A 20,368-nucleotide genomic window follows, 5' to 3' on the forward strand; every position below is an offset into this window, starting at 1 on the left:
GTTGCCTCTCATGCATCCCCTCCTCACTGGGGACCTGGCCCACAACCCATCTTTGTGCCCTGACTGGGAATCAAACTGGTGACCCTTTGGTTTGCAGACTAGCACTCAATCCACTGAGCTACACCAGACAGGGATGATTATATTGGAAAAAAATTTTTAAGCCTGGGTGAGCAAACATGAAATATAGGTCCAATATTGCCACTAATAATAATAGTAACTGCTCAAATTTTGTGAGGATTTACCATGACCCAAGTTCTTTCCTTGTAACCAAGATGCTATAGCTAACAAATTTCAGAGCCTGGATTTGAACCAGAGTTCCTGCTGTGTGCCAGGGTTACCTTGTTCAAGTTAAGTAAGTTCTTAACATGTCTCTCTGGAATTTTTTTTTTCCTGCTGCCCCAATTTCTACCCTTCTCCCTGGTTCACAGGCTCACCCAATCTGTACTGATGTCTCTGGAGCTATTGCCCATCTGGCCCTTTTTCTTATGCTCGTTCAATGGTTGTCATCCTTTCTATGACCTTTGTCAAGGGGCCCTGTGTTCTCTAGACCCATCATCATTATTCAAGGCTCTTAGATTCACTGGTCCCTTCAGGACTTCCCATTTCCTCAACTGATGCCAAGTCTCCCTCCCTAACTAAACTGAAGCCATGCTTTCAGTCACCAAGTAGCATCAGGCCCTTCCTAACTTCATTTCCTTCTACCTGCTCCACACCCTGACCTCTGCTGAAGCCTTTATTTTCTTTCTTAGGTCCCCTAATAAAGTTCTGATGTCACATCCTACATCCTCTTTACACTGTCTTATAATAAAATTCAATATTCAGACATCTAGGCTTTGTTCTTGGTAGAAAACACTTAGTTTGAGGACCATTAAAAGGAAAAGAAAATATTCAAGATCACCTCATAGTATGTTTCCCAAACTCTATGTGGTAAAGAACTAGTTTCATGTTTTCAGTTTATCAAACCACCTCAAACTAATACTTTTGTAAAATTCAGCTCACAATGACATGAGTGCACTGATTACATTCTTATGTCATGTTAATGTCAAAATCCTATAAATGTTTTTAAGTACCTTCAATTTTGTACATGTCTTGTCTCAGAACAGTAAATATGAATTTGCAAATCAGCATCAGTCCATGAACCACGTTCAGAGTAGCACTTCTGTACAAACCACCTTTCTCAGGAACAAAAGGATCTACATTCACTGCAGCTCATCTTTCATTTTTCAGGTGTACCTGCATGCCCATCTTTGTACACCCTTTGGTATGGACAAAGGTACACACTCAGCCCTGGCTGGTGTGGCTCAGTGGACTGAGCAATGGTCTCAAACCAAAGGGTCTCTGGTTTGTTCCCAGTCAGGGCATATGCCTGGGTTGCAGGCCAGGTCCCCAACAAGGCGTGCATGAGAGGCAACCACACAATGATGTTTCCCTCCCTCTCTCCTTCTCTTCCCCTCTCTAAAATAAAATTTTTTAAAAAGGTACACACTCAAAAGCAGGAGTGGTGGGCATAAAATTTACCAAGGCAAAATTTTGTGTCCATGAATGGATGGATGGATGGAAGGGTGGATATTTAGATAGAGTTTTCTGTGAACATCATACCCACCCCAAATTAAAAAGCTATATTGTTAAAAATGGCCTGATGGCTCCAGCTCTGCCATTTGTTCTTCCAAATATTGACAATGTTTATTATTTATAAATGTGTGTTGTGTAGTTAAGAACAAACTAGTTTTCATCAAAAATGGAAATAAATGTAGTTACTACTAGAATTTAAAAAACATACATATACACTTGTATGTTACGTTATGTTATATATTATGTTATATATTATGTTATGCTATATTATGCTATATACACACATATGCATATAAGTACATATATGGTAACTAACTCAAACAATTAATGTGAAGATTGAATGAGTTAATATATGTTAACTGAGGCCTTAAAACAGTGTCTGGCAGTTGTATATAAATACTACATGTTTATTGTCATTATTGCCATGAGTCATAAGAAATAGCACTTATGACAAATATAGTAATGGAGCAGGAAATACACGATCCAATATAAAATATAATACACCATGAATAATAAGAACAGGTGTGATTCATTATGACTTGGATAACATGAATTATATAATGGTTCCTTTTTGGTTGTGCATTTGATGTCTGGGGAATTCCATCACTTCTCATGGATAAAGAGTGTGTGAGAGGGACTGTGCTAGGCATTTTGCATTAGCATTTCCTTTTTTATCCTCCTAGAAACCCTATGAGGTGGGTATGGTTATTGCCATTTTACACAAAAAGAAACTGAGGTTCAGAGAGTTTAGTATCTTAGTTTCTGTAACACAGTAAGTGGCAAAGCTGGGATGTAAACTCAGAGCTCCCTGACCCCAAAACCTGACTCCAAAATCTCCCAAACCTGGAGTCCTTGCAATTCTCTACTTGATATCTCCATTGGAAACATATGGGGAGTTTTAAAAATATAGCACTTCTCCCCCAAATTTTAAAAGTCCTGATTTTTAAAAACAAACATTTATTGACATAGACTGCACATACCACACAGTCCACCCATTTGGAATGTACAATTTTATGATTTTAAGTATATTTACAGGTTAAACACCATCACACATTCTAATTTTTGAACACTTTTGCCTTGGGATGAGCACATTGAGTTCCTGGGGTCTTAACCTCAGGGCCACAGACCCTATAGGAATTCTTGAATGGACTTCAAATTGTTTGTGAACCTTTTCTAGGATCCAGTTTTCACTGTAGTCTCTAAAGAGATTGAAACACAACCCAGATAGTGTTTAAGAAACTCTAGACTAGTGTGTTCTCAAACTTCAGGGTGTGTACTAATCACTAGGGGCTGTTTTAAAAATGTGGATTCAAATTTAGTAGGTCTGAGGTGAGGTTAGTTCTACTATCATCAGTTTGCTTATAGGAATACTAACATTGGATCTCAATTAAGTGAAACATCTATTCTAAAATCCCATTTTATATCTGTGTTATAAAAGTACTATACTCAGTCATTATCATATTCTACATTTTGTCAGTAAAATATTTATGGACATTTGTTTCTCTCTTGTTACATAAGTATCTACCAAATAGCCACGATTTTGCCTCTTGTACCAAAGAGCCTAAAATACTTACTGGCTGACTCTTATTAGAAAAAGTTTGTCAACACCTGGTGTAGACTATGGTATAAGGCCACCTTTGAGGAACATAAATGTTCTTCATCTTACTGTCCACAGTTTCTTGCTGCATTAGACAGGCATGAAATTACAAATTAGACTTATATGAATCTTATGAGGGGCAGCAAGGCTGGCTGTAGTTGTTTATAATTCCCCTTCTAGAAGAGAGGTTCTAGAAGAGAGGTCTGAGCGGGTGAGGGTTGACATCATGTGTAGTTTAAAAATAGATCTTTCTTACATTTGAAAGGAGGATTTCCACAAAGGATCTAGTGTCTTCTCAGCTAGTTCATGTCAGTGAGGCTTTGGAAGTCATTTGCAAGTCCTATAGAGAGTTCAATTAATTGGGATTGGATGTCAGTTAGATGAAGTTCTAGGTAAAATATTGCATCTTCTTACACCAACTTTCAAGCTGTCTTACAATGCAGTTCATATATCTTGAAGACATTTCTGCCTATTTTTTTTAACAGTTAGACTCTTTTGAAAAGGACTACTTTGACTTCTTGGAGCTTACTTTGACTCCTAGGGAAAGGATAACACTAAACTCATGCTAGAACATGCAGAACTCTTCAAAATTCTGCAGGCTTCAAATGGTCTCCTGCACCATAAATTCTATTGTACAGCTTCCTCTCAAACATTTATCTTGATATATTCTTTCCTTTGGTCTTGGTCAATGACAGCTTTAGATTTCCTAAATAATGGCTGATTTTTCAGTCTATCTATCAATCTATCATCTATCTTTTTCATACAAGAGGTTTTCTATTCTTAATACCCACCCAAACAATTTTTTGTTACCACAAGGACCATAACTGTGGTCAGATGTTGGCATGCCCCAGGGGCACAAGTACAACATATGACCTGGAAGGAATTACATCATATACAAAAATAATTGCACAATGTATTAATGCATATTATTAGAAACCTAGGATATTAAGTCAAGGAAAATGTGATATAACACTGGATTAGGCTGCATGTATTGATATAGTGCATTTTCCAGAGATTCTAGGTTTAGTGTGGTACTGATGGAGGTATTTGTAACAGTTTATTTGATTCATTGATATCTGAACTTAATGGTGGGCTACAATGACTCTGAGTGATATTCCTTTCTCCCACTGCATTAGACTTAACTGCTTCTCCTGCTCTGTTGATTACCTTGTCTCACTCTCTTTCACCAACTCATTTATTCCTTTGTCCCTTCTTTAAATATTGATATTCCTCATGGTCTATCTCTGGCCTTTTTCTCTTTTCTCCGTATGTGATCTTCCTTGCATGGCTTTAGCTACCATGTAGGCACCAGTGATTCCCAATTAAATATCTCTAGTATAGACATCTCTGATAAAGTGTGGTTCCATATTCTAAATGCCCTTCTGGACAGATCTTAGTTAATGCTTGCCTTATAAGCACCTGGACCTCAGCATGCCCAAATTTCAATTAATTATATTATTTGCCCAACCATTTTTGTCTTGTAGTCTCTCTCTGTTAATAGTATTACCATCAACATTCCTAGGCTTTTCCCCAGCCCTATTGAATCAGATCCGCAGGAATCTATTCTTCAAGTCTCATTGGTGGTTCTTATACACACTAATATTTTAAAATCCTTTGCAGTTCCCCATGCTGGAAACCTTATAATCACTCTGTTTCCTATTTCTTACTACCCACATCTAGTTGGTAACTGGACCTTATTGAGATCATTCCCAAATAGCTAAGAAATGACCCTTATTTTCTTTCCCACAACACAACTTTAGTTCCTGATCTCTCCTTGGCACTTTTGCAAGAGCTTCTTCATCATCAACATAACCTCTATCCTGTCTCTCATGTAATCACTGAGTGCTGATGTCTTTCTAAACACAAATCTAAAACAGAAAGCTGACTGGGCTCTTCCTTGGCTTTAAAAGCATTCAGTAGCTTGATATCATGGGAGCACTTTTCAGACTGTTTCAGGTCCTGGAACTCTTTCTTCAAATAAAATCCTGCCAGGAAATTCAACTTAAGAGCAGATAAAAACAGAAGTTCCCTGTGAAGCAGGGGTCAGAAGCTTAGCCAATCATCCTCCCTCTCTGTGTTTATGAAGAAATTATTCCTTTTCCAAACTGAGAGTTCTATGAAAATTTACAGTGAACATTAGAGCGTTAAAGACAATTAGTTCCGTAGAAGAAAAAGTTTTTAGCTTGGTTTCACTCAACATACCCAAAATTTTATTGGACTGAAAAACTTTTAAAGATTTCATAGAGTATCTGGTAATATCTTGTGGGATGCTATTGTTTTATGGGGTCAGTGAGAGACAGTCACCATCCAATGGTTAAAAGCAAGGTCCCTGAAACCAAGAGTGTTCTGGGTCACCATCTAGGTGACTTTGGGCATGATAATTAAGCTCTCTATTCCTCAATTTTCTCATATCTATAATGGGGATATTAGAACTTATTTTGTGAGGTGATTATAAAGACTAGTTATGTCAGTGTTGGCTGTTATTGTGGAACATTCTGAGGATGTTACTCATGCTAGATCACTACAAAGCTGATGGTATTGTTAATTGGTCTCCTATTACTGTTCAGGGAATCAATACCACTGTGAAATTTTTTTATTCTTTTTTAAATTTTATTTTAATCATTGTTCAATTACAGTTTTCTCCTTTTTATTCCCAATCCAGCCTCCCACTGTGAAATTTTTTAAAATTTAATTACTATACTCCTATGACATATGCCACACAGAGATGCCTATGTCAGAAGAAACTGCTTCATTAAAAATCAGCTCTGGCTGGAGTGGTTCAGTGGATTGAGCACCAGCTTGCAAACCAAAGGGTTGATGGTTTGATTCTCAGTCAGGGTACATGCCTGGGTTGTGGGCCAGATCCCTGGTGGTGGGCACACGAGAGGCAACCACCCACTGATGTTTCTCTCCCTCTCTTTCTCCCTCCTTTCCCCTCTGTCTAAAAATAAATAAATAAATAAATAAATAAATAAATAAATAAATAAATAAATAAATGCCTGCAGTTCATAGCATCTGCCCTTGAGTCTTCCATGTTGGGGTTCATAGTGAAAGAACTATTTCTCTGCCCACAGCATCTTTATCTGTCTGGCAGTTCTTACCTTTGGCTGTCATCTGAATTCTTGCCTGCTCATCTATTTGAAAGGTAATCTCAAGAGAATTTTGCATATGCTGTTTAGCTTGTATTCTGAGTATCTTGAACATCCCTCTAAGCATGCCAAAAATCTACCTAATTATTGTGTTGTCACACAGTAACAGGCAAACAGGAAATTAATTTTATTCTTGTAAATTTCATCCTAAGAGCACTTTCAGAAATGTTCTATTTTTAAAGTAGCATTTCAAGTACCCCTTAATGAGATATATTCAGATATATCCTTTCCTTTAACTAAAATATCAGCCCCTATTATTTTTGTGCCTATTACTCAAAATATGCTTTTAAAAAAACTGTTGCTGTGTGATGCTATAAGAATTTGTTATCACAACTTTGTGATGCTCAGCAGTTAGTGACCTGTTCAAAGCTATCTACGCTGAAAGGCAACAGAATGACATACAAACCATCCTGTTGTCTTTTTAAAATAGTTTACCTCAGTTTGTCAGGTTATTAGCTAGAAAGGGAAAAATCAACATCTACAGTGTCTAAGAAGAGATATCTATTTAAGTGCAGGTATTAAAGAATAAAGTAAAAAACTGAATTTCTTCTTGTAATATGACTATTGCTTACCAGACATATGTAACAAAAAGAATGAGAATTTACTCTAGATAAAATGTACTCATGATCATTTTTACTCATTTTTTCCACTTTATTAAAATGTGTAGTGGATAAGGGATTCTCTAGAATGTTTCCATGAACTATCTAAAAGGGACATCAAAACCTGGTACATAGATGAATTCATCAAAACACAGGACTGGTTCTGTGAAGGCTCCGAAATTTGATTTCATTGGCATACAGAGAAAAAATAAGACAGGTTCAAACCAAAGTAAACTCCATTGGCAAGACCAGGACATCCACCACTGAAGGGACAACTTGATGGATGATCAACTTATACTATGAAGTGTCCCAGAGGAAATGAAAATCAAGAAAGAGGAAGTAGTTGTATGGTTTGAGTGAAAATTTGCCAAACTGAAGCCCCATCACCTATCATGGAACATGTGTTATAGAGAATAAACAGGTTATTTGCATTTTGAGGCCTGAGTTGGTCAGAGTCTGCATGGGCATCATTGACATCTAGCTCCTCAAGTGTCCTTTATCTATGTCTAGGCTCCCTATCTCCTCTTCTCTCATATTTCTCCAGGAGGACTACATTATCAATTAAAGTCTATCTTACCAAATCATAATCACAGTGTAGTTCTGCCTCACAGAGGAAACATCCTGATTTTTTTTTTGTATAGTTTTGGCTACTTCTGATCTCCTTGGCCAGCCATTTACAAATCAGCTCCTGCAGTCCTGGTACAGATGAGCCAAAATTTATTTAAGGCTAATTTTGTTAACTAAAGTCTCATGGGGTAATTTTATTTCTCTTATGCCCTTGCTTAATTTCCCATCTTCTCTGTATTCTTCGTTTGCTACTTCATGGTGTTACTACTTTCCCTCTATTCTCCTCACAGGGCAGATACTTGAATTTTTAGAGGGCAGACTTGCATTTACAGCCCAAGACAAGGATGGCCATAAGATTCAGGTCAAGCATTTTTGTGTTTCCCAACCTCTTGAATACTTTCTAAATGCAATTCTATAGAATAGTCTGGACATTCTAAATCTGACATTTCAAATACAAAATGTGTCTTAAATGAACCTGGCTGTAATGATAATATATTCATTTACTGAGTTACCAAGTGGTTTTCCAATTTCAGCATAAGTTTAGATGAGGCACACATAGGTGGATAAACCACTTGTATCTTTAGCTGAGGAGTACACAGTTGACAGTGATGGAAAAACCAAATTCTTAACCTTTCTTAAGAATGTCTTTTCATCTTAAGTTTTGTGTTTCCTGTTCATACCAACCTTGGGGCTCTGAATTCCTTCTGCCTCTAGGACTTTGGAAGTAGAAAAAACGACCAGAGTAAATCTAGAATGTCTGTCCTGACAAGGACAGTTTTCTCAGAGAGGTCTGGCTCATGGTCTGGCTCATGGTCTGGCTCATGGTCAAGTTTGGTTCTGAGTAACTTCAGTTCTGGCTTAGTGTACTATGTATAGAACAAACACGTGGGGACTTTGGAAAGTTAGGAAGGCTCTGCAAAAGATCCTATCCATCCAGATCTCCTGAGATTTTTAGGTCAGCCTAAGCAGCCTTTGAATAAGTAATTATGCTTGGGAACCTGGCAAACCAAGTGTAACTTACATATAGATTATAGCTCATAGACCTGGGGCAGGAGAGGAGCTGAAGGGCAGTCTCATGTGATGGTGACAAATCACAAAATCAGGTAGATCACTAATATTCATCATTTTAAGGGGATGTAGAGAGAAAATTCAGGTTAAAAAGCCAATGAAAGAATGTGCTCAAGAGTTAGGATAAAGGACAGGGCCTGGTGAGCTTCTGATGTTAATAAGGGACTAGTTTTAGAACATCTACTTTGCAGTGTGCACATAACTAGAATAATTCACAAATAACTATATACATCATGAGACATTAATACTCATCTTGAGAATAAAACATTACTCAATACTGCTGAAGTTCCTGTGTTCTCCTCTATGATCACATTTCTCTGAATTTCCTTGCATTTATAATACGAATGCATGTATTCCTAAATTAATATTGTTGCAGTTATTTCCTTCATCTGTATGCTATTATTCTGCATTAAGTTTTCTGTAACTTGAGTTTTTAATTCAGTATTATGTTTCTGATATATCTTCAGGTTGATACATGCATCACTGGTTAGTATTTGTTAGCAGTGCTTTTCACGCTGTGGTCTTTGTTGTAGGGAGGGAGGGAGAGAGAAGGAGAAGCCATTTAAGGGATGTATCCTATTGTGGACAGTCAAGACTGCATACTTGGTGTCCCTAAGTGGTGACCCAATTCATCCACAAGTTAACTGCAAGTGTGGTAATGAGATCTGGCTAGTAAAGGACACTAATTATAATGAAGAAACTGAATTTGTAGAGAGGACCTGGAATCAACTAAATATAAATAATATTTCTTGGTAATAAATATAAGATATGGACATAATAAGTGCATATTTACTGATTAAAATTGTTTTTTTAAGTATATCACTGTTTCAAAAATTGGACACTCTTACAAGCATTATGGGGGAAATGACTTAATTAATTTTTCTCTCCTTTGTTTTCTCTACCTTTTCAGTGTTTCTGGATTCTCCTCCAGTGGATCTGATTCCTGCCCTGTAGCTTTCTGAAGAATTGACATTGAGCATCATTAGTGAAACTTGGCTACCACCTGACTGTACACAACAAGAGAGGCTTTGGAGATCTTTTTTAGTTAAAACAATAATGACTTTCTTGGAATGTATTCCCAGTGGAGCCTGTTTTCTGTGTAGCCTGGAAGAACACCTAACTAACATTGGCAATTCCTCAAAGACCTTATAAAAACCACTCTATATCAAACAACTGAGTGACTCTGGGTTGTTCAGGGGGACCCTAAGAACTGGGAATATCAATTCACCTAGAAGATTCTGCCACTGCTACTCAGAGCTGCTGCTAAAATACCATGTCTAAGAACTTGGAGTTCATCAATCTCTCATTTTTATTAGATCATGAGAAGGAAATGATCCTGGGAGTCTTAAAGAGAGATGAATATTTGAAAAAAGTGGAGGAGAAGAGAATAAGGTAATATTCTGTTATCTTAGTGCCCTCGTTGACTGCTTTCTGTTGTTTTTTTTTTTTTAATCGATATAGATTAGATATAGGGCAACTGCAACCACATATAAGACAAATGTTGACCAGTGATTTTATTGATTCCCAGCCATAGCTCAAATATTAGAAAACATTTTTGGTACTTTGTTATTTAGCTAGACAGAAGAATGGAATTTAGCTAATAATACAGTGTTGATGAGAATGCGTATTTGGTAATAATGTCATTACCAGTAGCTAACTGGAAGAATTGGCCAGATTTTAGTTCCAGCTCTGGGATGTATTAGTTACATGACCTTGAATAAGTTATTCAACTTCTCCATGCCTTGGTTTCCTCATCAATTAAGTAAGGATGATAGTAGTATCTGCCTCATGTGGGTTGTTGTAAATGTTAATAAAGATAATATATGTGCAGAACCTGACACCTAAGTATACAATGAATATTAGCTATTATTTATTTATAATGCTTTTTTCAGATCAGTCTTACTGGGAATTTGCCTCCACCATAGCTCGGGGAAGAAGGGGATCTGAAGAGTACCCACTGTACCCCAGAAAGCACCTAAATTTCCTCAAATAGGTTTCTGTGTGAGAAAAGTTGAGTAATGTGGGCACAGCTGAGTTTCACATCAGTTATAGGCAGGGTTGATATTTGCTGGATCCCCAGATATGACCTTACCTATGTTTCAGCCAGCATCCATTCTGATTGGTGGCATCATTTATTCTAAATGGTCATACTGTCATTCTGATTGGTTGCTGCATCCCCTGTGATTGTTACCTTCTTGATAAATATATTTGGTTATTATATATCATCCCTTAATAGAAGAGCAGAAAGATGCAGTTTTTATGTCTTGTATGTTTCCCAAAACTATAATCAGAAGCTTTGTTTATTTTACTTGAGGAGAAAACTCTTGGTAAAATTATCTTCACATGTTGCAAAAATATTCAATGTACCTAAAGCAACTAGGATCCTTAGAATTGGAAATGTATTGAAATATTCTTGATTAATGCTTCTTTCATAGTTCAGAACTGAGAAACTTAATTTCCATTATTCTAAGATATTCCACCAATTTTAAAGAAACAGAGGTTTTGATTAAAATTATTGCACTTTTTCTACGCTTAGAATTCAAGTGCAAATAGCCCTGGCTGCTGTGGCTCAGTGGTTGAGTGCTGGCCTGTGAATCAAGGGGTCACCCATTCAATTCCCAGTCTAGGGCACATGCCTGGGTTGCAGGCCAGGTCCTCAGTGTGGGGTGCGCTAGACGCAACCACACATCATTGTTTCTCTCCCTCTCTTTCTCCCTCCCTTCCCCTCTGTCTAAAAATAAATAAATAAAATTTTAAAAAAAGAATTCAAGTGCAAATAAAATGTAGTTAATGATCTTAAAGCAAGGGCGTCAAAACCATTTTGACCGGGGGCCACATCAGCCTTGTGGTTGCCTTCGAAGGGCCACATGTAGAGCTCCTTGCCCCTAGTTAAGGAGTAGTTACATTTGCACTGTCCTAAAATTACCTTTAGCCCTATGAAGGGAACCACGAGGCTGATGCGGCCCCCAGTGAAAAATGAGTTTGACACCTCTGTCTTAAAGAAATCAGAAATATATTTTTGTCATTGGTACCCCAGTCATGAAAAGTTACTGAATTTTCTAATGTGCTGCAAACAAAATTATATTGTTTACAGAGGACAAGCACTATCCAGTTATTGATGACATTCTTAAAAGAATTAAAAAATCACTTCAGGAAATAAATAATTTAATAACCAGATCCCAAGAAACATTGAAGTATAAGAGTAAGGCTTTGCTCAGGATATTTGTTTTTGTCATTCTCAATAACTTTTAGTAATGATCTACTGTACTTCATTTTCCTTTTTCTCTATTTTTCTTCCCTTTTCTTTTCTCCCTTATTCTTTGTAAAGAAATTTAGCCAAATAGTGTAATATGCAAAAGATCTATCAAGGATACAGTTAGTGATTTTCTGGCTCTTTAAACTTTTTTGAGGATGAGTATTTTTTTCTGTTTTGAGTGTGTTAAATGCATTGCCTCATTTTGTCCTGAGCTATCAATATATGAACTCAGGCCAGATGACTCAGGTTCTGCTACTTGAGAAGCCATGCCAAAGGCAGCAGCATGGTGTTTAAGTGCATGCTGTTGAAGCATACATCCACACTTGTTGATTGAAATCCTGTCTGAACCATGAAATCTTTGTGTCACCTTAGACATGTTACTTCCATAGATAAATCTAGTTTCCTCTTTTGATAAAACAGAAATAACAACATTAGCTACCTTGTAAGGTTGTTGCAAGGACTAAATAAGCTGATATTAGCAAGAACTTAGAGCAATGCTGACATATAGTAAGCACTCAATAATTTCTGGCTATAATTATTATTCCTATGGTTGATTTGTTTGGCTCTTGATTTACTAGTTGTAGTAACCACTATCAGTGCTCCATTCATATCCTCTAGGGTCCCTTGTTGGATCTGTGCTCTCATTTCCCAGTTTCCACTTTACTTCTAAGGGCTGGCACCCACTAACTTTTTTCGATAACTATCTTTGGGTGGCTGGAGTTGCCCATAGTATTAGAGAGCTACAGTGCCACATAAACTTCAGTTTATGTCCCTATTGGGCAGCCCCAAGCCAATAACTGACATACAGAAACACTTTGTCTTGAGGCAAGACAGACCCCAATGGGATCATGCTGAGGCTGGACTTCATCTTTGGTTAGGCCCTTCACCTCTTCCTCTCCTGCTTTACCTACTCACGTACAGGGTTCTCCTGAAAGCACTCCTTAAATCATTTGCACAACAAATGGGCATCTTGGAATTAGCTTCTAGAAAACTCAACTAGGGGGTTGCCAGACTAGATAGGAACTTACTCCTTATTCCTGGATATCCTCCAAAGTTATCAACACAAGAAATTTATAGTGTAATAGATTTTATTGCACAGGTAAACTTTTGTGCTAGCTAGTACAATAATTGTTTTCAGCAAGCTACAGAGGTATAGGTTGATATTTGGTGGGAGTCTAGAGGAAGAAGTAATCAATTATGAATAAAATAGAAATGGAAGAAATGGTTTCACAGGAGAGGTAACATTTGAGCTTAGCCATGAAACGTGAAAAGGATTTTGATATTAGCAAATATGGCAACTGTGTTTCAGCTGATTACCATGAACCACAAAATCTTCAGACTCTGCTAATAGGTTTCAGAAGGAAATGAAAGCCAAAGGGGAAAAAATAGGCATTATTGTGATTACAAAGAAGAAACTGATGTAGAAATTTAGTAAACTGGAGGTTGGGAAGCAGTGGATCTTTTATTTGTGTATTTATTTGCTCAAGCAAGCTGTACTTAGACATTAAGAAAATAGAATAATGGAAGAGTGTGAAAATTGTATTGAATCAACATTTTACAAGCCTATTACCCAACTATGCTCCACAGTCCACATAGCCACTGAAGTGTGGCAATAATTAAGGTGGGATCAGTCTCTGCATGCTCCTAAAAGTGCTCTGCACCCAAAAGCATATGAGAAGCCTGATTATTACCACCAGGTAATGACCTATAGTTTGGGGAGAGGCATCTGCCTATTATCAGATCATTCTAGGCTCATCCAAGAGGCTCACATAGATCTATTTTTCTCCTTTATTCCAAGCAGGAAGGAATAATAGAAGATTTCCAGACATGGGTTTTGACTATTAGAGAGTAAGAGTATTTTACATGTTCTCTGTGAAGAACAAATCAATTAGATTCATTGATGCTTCAATACAATGAAGAAAGAGGGAAAAACTGATACAAATAATATTGAGCTATCAAGAGTGATTACAAAGGTAAAAAAGTACCTTCCATTTGGGAGCATAATATAAAAATATTTGTTGATCATTTTGTACTTTAGATTTTTCTAACTTTTGAATAACTCAGCCTAACATAACAAAGTATATGGCTCATTTTAATGAATACCGCTCAAATTTCACTAACAAATTCTTACTGTATTTGATCTTCTGCACCTAAAACCAAATAATGCTAAATGTCTACTTTGTGGTATTGGCCTATATAAGAAATCTTCAACTTATAATTAGACTATTCATTTTAGCAGTTCATTTGTAGGCTTTATTCTCACTAAGAAGATGTCATTTTCATTTGGCCATAATGCCTGAAAACATGTCTAGACTTCGGTTCTCTTTGGTACCTATTCTTGTATTTGTCTCAGTGATTAACTCTATTCATTTCCTTACAGCATATATTTCTTTTTTCTTCCTCCCTACCCAACTCTCAGTTTTGCTCATCTCCAGCAGTGGCTTTTTAAAGAATAATTAATAATCCCTTCATGGATACTCCTCTGGCAACTATTATGAGTCTGGAGGTGGACATGAGACCAAATATGACTCATTTGTACATATAGCCCAAATTTACAGAGGGTTCTATTTCCCAGTAGAAAAGTTTAATAAAACAGTTGCTGTTGACTGTGATAACCAGCACAAAGATGAAGCTGGTCCTAAAGAATGGCAGAGAATTGTTATCAAGAACCTGATATACTAGAATCAGCCGCACTTCTGGACTTCTTATTTTTTATTACATTTATTGGGGTGACATCAGTTAATAAGATCATATAGATTTCAAGTGTACAATTCTATGATATATCACCTGTATATTGCATTGTGTGCCCACCACCCAAAGTCAAATTATCTTTTATCACCATATGTTTTACCCCCTTTACCCTTTACTACCCCTTACTCCCCTACTCTCTGGTAATCACCATACGGTTGTCTGTGTCTATAAATTTTTGTTTGTTTTTCTTGTTTGTTCATTTGTTGCTATCAGGTTTATATCCCAAAGACCTAAATATAAGATCTCAAACAATAAATTACATAAAGAAAGCATAGGTACTAAACTTATGGACCTTGGTCTTAGAGAAGATTATGTGAATTTGATGCCAAAGGAAAGGGAAGTAAAAGCAAAAATAAGTGAATGGGATTATATCAAACAAAAAAAAGCTTCTGCACAGCAAAAGAAAATGCCAACAAAACAAAAGGCAACCAACCAACTGGGAGAAGATATTTGCAAAGAACAGCTCCAACGAAGGGTTAATATCCAAAATATATTAAAAAAAACTCATAGAATTCAACACCAAACAAACAATCCAATTAAAAAATGGGCAGAGGACCTGAACATACACCTCTCCCAAGAAGACATAGAAATGGCCAACAGATACATAAAAAGATGCTAAATTTCACTACCTATTAGGGAAATGCAAATCAAAACCACAATGAGATACCACCTCACAGCTGTTAGAATGACTGTTATGAACAAAACAAGTGATAACATGTGTTGGAGAGGTTGTGGAGATAAAGGACCCCTCATTTTCTGCTGGTGGGAATGTAGACTGGTGCAGCCACTATGGAAAACAGTCTGGCAGTTCCTCAAAAAAATAAGAAGAGAGTTATCATATGACCCAGCAACCCCTCTTCTGGGTGTCTACCTCAAAATTTGAAAACATTTATTTGCAAAGATATATGCACCCCTATGTTCATTGCAGCATTATTCATAGTGGCCAAGACATGGAGACAACCAAGGTGTCCTTTAAATAATGAATAATTAAAGATGATGTGGTATGTATATACAATGTAATACTATTCAGCCATGAGAAATGATGAAATAATGCCATTTGCAACAAAATGGATAGACCTTGAAAATATCATGCATAGTGAAATAAGTTGGACTTTTTAAAGCAACATATTTCTGTTTTATTTATAGTGGTTTCAATCAGATTTTCTGTTACATGCAGCCAAGAGCATCCTACAGTTCCTAGGAGTCAGAACTAATTGATATTTGTTGAGCACCTTCCACAGGCCCAGTGCTATGTATGTATTGTTAGAATAGTGGAGTTGGGCAGAGACACAATCTAAATGCTTGTTGAGGTCATAAACATAAAGATGCTTGTAGCTATGGATTAGGCTTTGTCGGTGGTCTAGACCAGGGCTCAGAAAACTTTCTGTATAAAAGGCAAGATAGTACAGAGAGATGCAAATTAAAACCACAATGAGATACCACCTCACACTCTTGAGAATGGCCATCATAAACAAATCAACAAACAAGTGTTGTGAAGGATGTGGAGAAAAGGGAACCCTAGTGCACAATTGCTGGGATTGCAGGCTGGTGCAACAACACTATGGAAAACAGTATGGAATTCCCTCAGAAAACTAAAAATGGAACTGCTGTTTGACCTGGCAATGCCACTGCTAGGATTATATCCTAAGAACCCTGAAACACCAATCCAAAAGAACATATGCACTCTAATGTCCATAGCAGCACAATTTACAATAGTGAAGTGCTGGAAGCAACCTAAGTGGCCATCAGTAAATGAATGGATCAAAAACTATGGCACATTTAGCCCTGATTGGTGTGGCTCAGTGGATTGAATGCCAGCTTGTGAAACAAAGGTTCACTGGTTTGATTCCCAGTCAGGGCACATGCCTGGGCTGCAGGCCAGGTCTCCAGTAGGGGGTGCATGAGAGGCAACCACACATTGATCTTTCTCTCCCAGTTTCTCTCTCCCTTCCTGTCTCTCTAAAAATAAATGCATAAAATCTTTAAAAAACTATGATACAATTACACAGTGGAATTCTATGCAGAAGAAAGAAAAAAGGAGCTTCTACCCTTCATGAGAGCATGGATGGAACTGGAAAGCATTACACTAAGTGAAATAAGCCAGGTGGTGAAAGATAAATACCATATGACCTCACCATTAACAGGAACCTAATCAACAAAACAAACAAACAAACAAAATATAACCAAAGACATTGAAATTGAGAACAGGCTGACAGTGACCAGAAGGGAGAGGAGAGGGAATTTCAGGGGAATAGGGTGAAGGGTTTGCAGGAACAATTATAAAGGACACATGGGAAATTAACAGGGGAGTGGAAATGGAAGGGAGGTGGGGAGTGCTGGAGTATTGGGCTGGAGTGGGGGTAAAAGACAGCAAACTGTACTTGAACAACAATAAAAACTTTTTTAAAAAGGCCAAACAGTAAATATTTTAGGCTCTAAAGTGCACATATTCTCTGTTATGACCACTTCACTCTGCCATTGTAGTATGAAAACAGATATAGGCAATATGTAGACAAATGGGTATGACTCATGTTCCAATAAAACTTTATTTACAAAAACAGGCAAAGGGCTGGATTTGGCCCAAGGGCTGTAGTTTGCTGACCTTTGGTGTTGAAAACACTACCTTGGTAGTTGCTCACCTTGGGAATAGCCTCATACACCTGAAATATCGACAAAGAATCTCAGGGAGAAGAAGGACATTTATAGTCCAAGAGATAAGATGGAGTTGGACTAAAAATCATCAGCTATTAGAGATAGTGTGTGGGTTTCTGTCTGGGATGTTAGGTGATTCTCCAGAGTCCTGTCATTTCCAGAAGATTTTTATTGAATAATGTAAGTTAAATATTTATCTTTTTTTCTTTAGTTTTTTAAATTATATTCTTTTATATTACCTTTTAGTCCCCCCTTGTACCCCAGTGCCCCCAGCAATTACCTGTTGTCCAGGAGATTGTAATGTGTCACCCAATCTGTAGTGGCTCATGTGCTGGAACACCTTACATGTGTTTCATCACCCCTATAGACAAACAGCAAAATCAATCTGAAGCTATGGAAATTACCAAGAAGTAGCAAAAGGTTTGGCAAAATTGCAAAGAGAAGATTACAAATTCACTTTCCCAATGAGATAAGAACTATCAAAATCCCCCTTTATAGATGGTGAAACTGAAGTTAATAGTTAAACAACCTGTTAAAGGTCACACAGGTAGGAAGTGGTAGAAATGTGATCTGTATCTCCACAGTCTGGCTCTAGAGTTCAAATGCCACTTTTAGGTCACCTTTAACTTCTGAGTGACATATCTGACCTTTTGGGGCTGAGACAGAAAAAAGAGATGGTAAACTATCAATGCCTACCTCACACCAGAAAATACATTACTCAGTTCCCAATTTTATATTCATTTAATCCCCATGTCATCCCTAAGCTATGTACTATTAAAATTTAATATAGGCCCTGGATGGTGTGGTTCAGTGGATTGAGTGCTGGCCTGAGAACCAGTGGGTCGCAGGTTTGGTTCCCAGTCAGGGCACATGCCTGGGTTGCAGGCCAGGTCCCCAGTAGGGGGCGCATGAGAAACAACCACACATTGATGTTTCTCTCCCTCTTTTTCTCCTTCCCCTCTCTCTCTAAAAAAATAAATAAATAAAATCTTTTTAAAAATTCACTATAGCTGTCATAACTGAAACTTAGATTAAATTATTTGGTCAGCTAGTAAACATGAAAGCTAAGATTCTCTCTTTCCATATTGCTTCCCTTTTCTCTATGCCTATGCAATAACTGTACTTATTTGGACCCTGTCAAAAGCCCACCGACAGATTTACTAATAGTTGTCAGAGAAATGGAACAAAACAGAAAATATTTCTTTAGCCTCGTATTTACTAACAGTTCTGACCTATAAGCTGTGTAAAAGTATCTAAAGTTACTATGGCTTTTCTTGAAGCCTTGTTCTTGCCCAATAAAAGCTGACAAGAGCTCCTTATGCTGGTCTACTCTTCATGCCGAAAACCAAAGTATGTGTTCTCTTTTGTTCCACACAGTGGGCTCAGCTGAGATGGGCCACCAAGCAAGGAAGAATTTTATATTATCAAGAGACCACATATCCCAGCCTAGAAATAGCCATTTACCTTGTGGCTTCATTTTTATGTGGTTGATTCCATCATTTTAGAGCAGAGTGAGGGAGGAAAGAGGAGGAGAGAGAAACAGGAGAAAGTTGATTCAAATTGCCTATTTGGAATCCTGCTGATAAGCTGAACATTTTGTTCAAATGGATTTGAAGTGATTGCAAGAATTACCTGGAAGTTAGTGAGACCAGTAAGTGCCAAGCAACAAATACCCTCTTAATACTCCACAAATGTTTGCTCTGTGGGCTGTTTGTTTTTCCAAATCTTATCACTACCACTAAGAACAAAATTAGTTTGACCTTCTCAAAAAGCTAAAGATTCACTGTCCCCGTAAAACACCAGCAGCACTATGGAAGTAGACTTCTGGTTTGGTAAACATTTTATTTTAATCCTTATAAAATTGTCACAAAGCTTCTTAATGGATTAACAGAAACTCCCTGCATAAATACACTGGCTTCTTAATAGAACCTCAACTCTTAGTGAGTCACAGAGAAATGGGGAAAAATAATCCTGCTCTTCTTTAAACAGATTTAAAGTCTTGGGGGTTCTCCCACCAAAGCCATACTAATTGCAATATATATACACACTGGGAAACTAACTTAAATTTTGATCCTGTAGCATTTTCCCCCAAATAATTCTTACTTGTAGGACTCACCATAGGCACAAGGCCACAAATACCTGATATTTGGGGGACATTTCAAACACTAGAATGTCCAAATAAGTAAATTTATACTTGCCAGATCTTATTTTTTTGTTTGTTTGAAATAATATGGTCACCATAGTCATAAGTAAAATTGTTACTTATGCTAACAATCTATCTCTATCTCTTTGATTCTTCCACAGAGTCCCCTTTTAGGACTTTTCCCTTCGACTTTGCACCAACTCTAGCCAGAATTGGTGTAGAGAACATGCCCCTAGACAGCAGAGATTAATTTTCACTTATGTCCAGGAAATTACCATTTCCTTTCATTGTAAATTGAAGAAACACAGAACTATAAATCCCACGTAATTTACAATATGACTGAATGATTGTGGGGTAGGATGTTGGGACTGGGGGGGTGAGTGAAAAGTGTAGTTGGCCCCCCAAAGGTAGGTGAGTTCATAACAGAAGATTTAATTAAGCAAATACCAACTATATTCTTGGGGAAATAGGCATTATATTTCAAAGAAAATATAAGTGAAAACTTCAGAAACAAAATGTCACCTCTAACATTTCAGATTTCAGGCACATGACCATTTTATATCAACAGTTTATATGACTTTCCTATATTAACAGGAGTTAAGGATTAGTTGATTTAAATCAACTAATGAAATTAGATTGACATGCACTTAATAATTTTTATAATCATTATTTCATTGCAGAGTAATTAAACACAACTGGTAAGCATTTCACACAAATGTCTAAAATCAAAACTTACACATCAAAGCATTTTAAAAATGTTTTTAAACTCAGTAATGCACTAGGCTTTAGAAAGGACATTGATGTGTACAATATTTTTATATCATAAATCCTAATCCAATTAAAGCAATGTTGAATGTATTTTGATATTTTTATTACAGAAGTAATATGTTTATCATATAATATTAGAAAATACATATAATATGAACTTTAAACACTCACTTGGGATCCATCTTCCCACTTTTGCTTAATTTCCTTCCTGTTATTTTTCTGTGTGTATGTATAATTTTCACATAA

General features: G+C 37.0%; 1 protein-coding gene across 8 annotated transcripts in view; it reads left to right on the plus strand.

Moving 5' to 3' along the window:
- SYTL5 (synaptotagmin like 5) overlaps nucleotides 1-20,368 on the plus strand; it is a 212,491-nt gene that overhangs the window by 104,076 nt on the left and 88,047 nt on the right. For 7 of the 8 annotated variants that reach the window (XM_045860676.1, XM_045860674.1, XM_045860671.1 and 4 more), the window contains one exon: nucleotides 9,463-9,944. In XM_045860676.1, coding sequence (XP_045716632.1) covers nucleotides 9,826-9,944 — 119 coding nt within the window. In that variant the 5' untranslated portion in view covers nucleotides 9,463-9,825. Of the gene's footprint in view, nucleotides 1-6,243; nucleotides 6,315-9,462; nucleotides 9,945-20,368 lie in introns of all 8 variants that reach the window. The other variant, XM_045860673.1, reaches the window with a different exon arrangement.

Source organism: Phyllostomus hastatus, unplaced genomic scaffold (assembly GCF_019186645.2).
Source record: "Phyllostomus hastatus isolate PE091 unplaced genomic scaffold, TTU_PhHast_1.1 phas_scaffold_200, whole genome shotgun sequence".
NCBI lineage: Eukaryota > Metazoa > Chordata > Mammalia > Chiroptera > Phyllostomidae > Phyllostomus > Phyllostomus hastatus.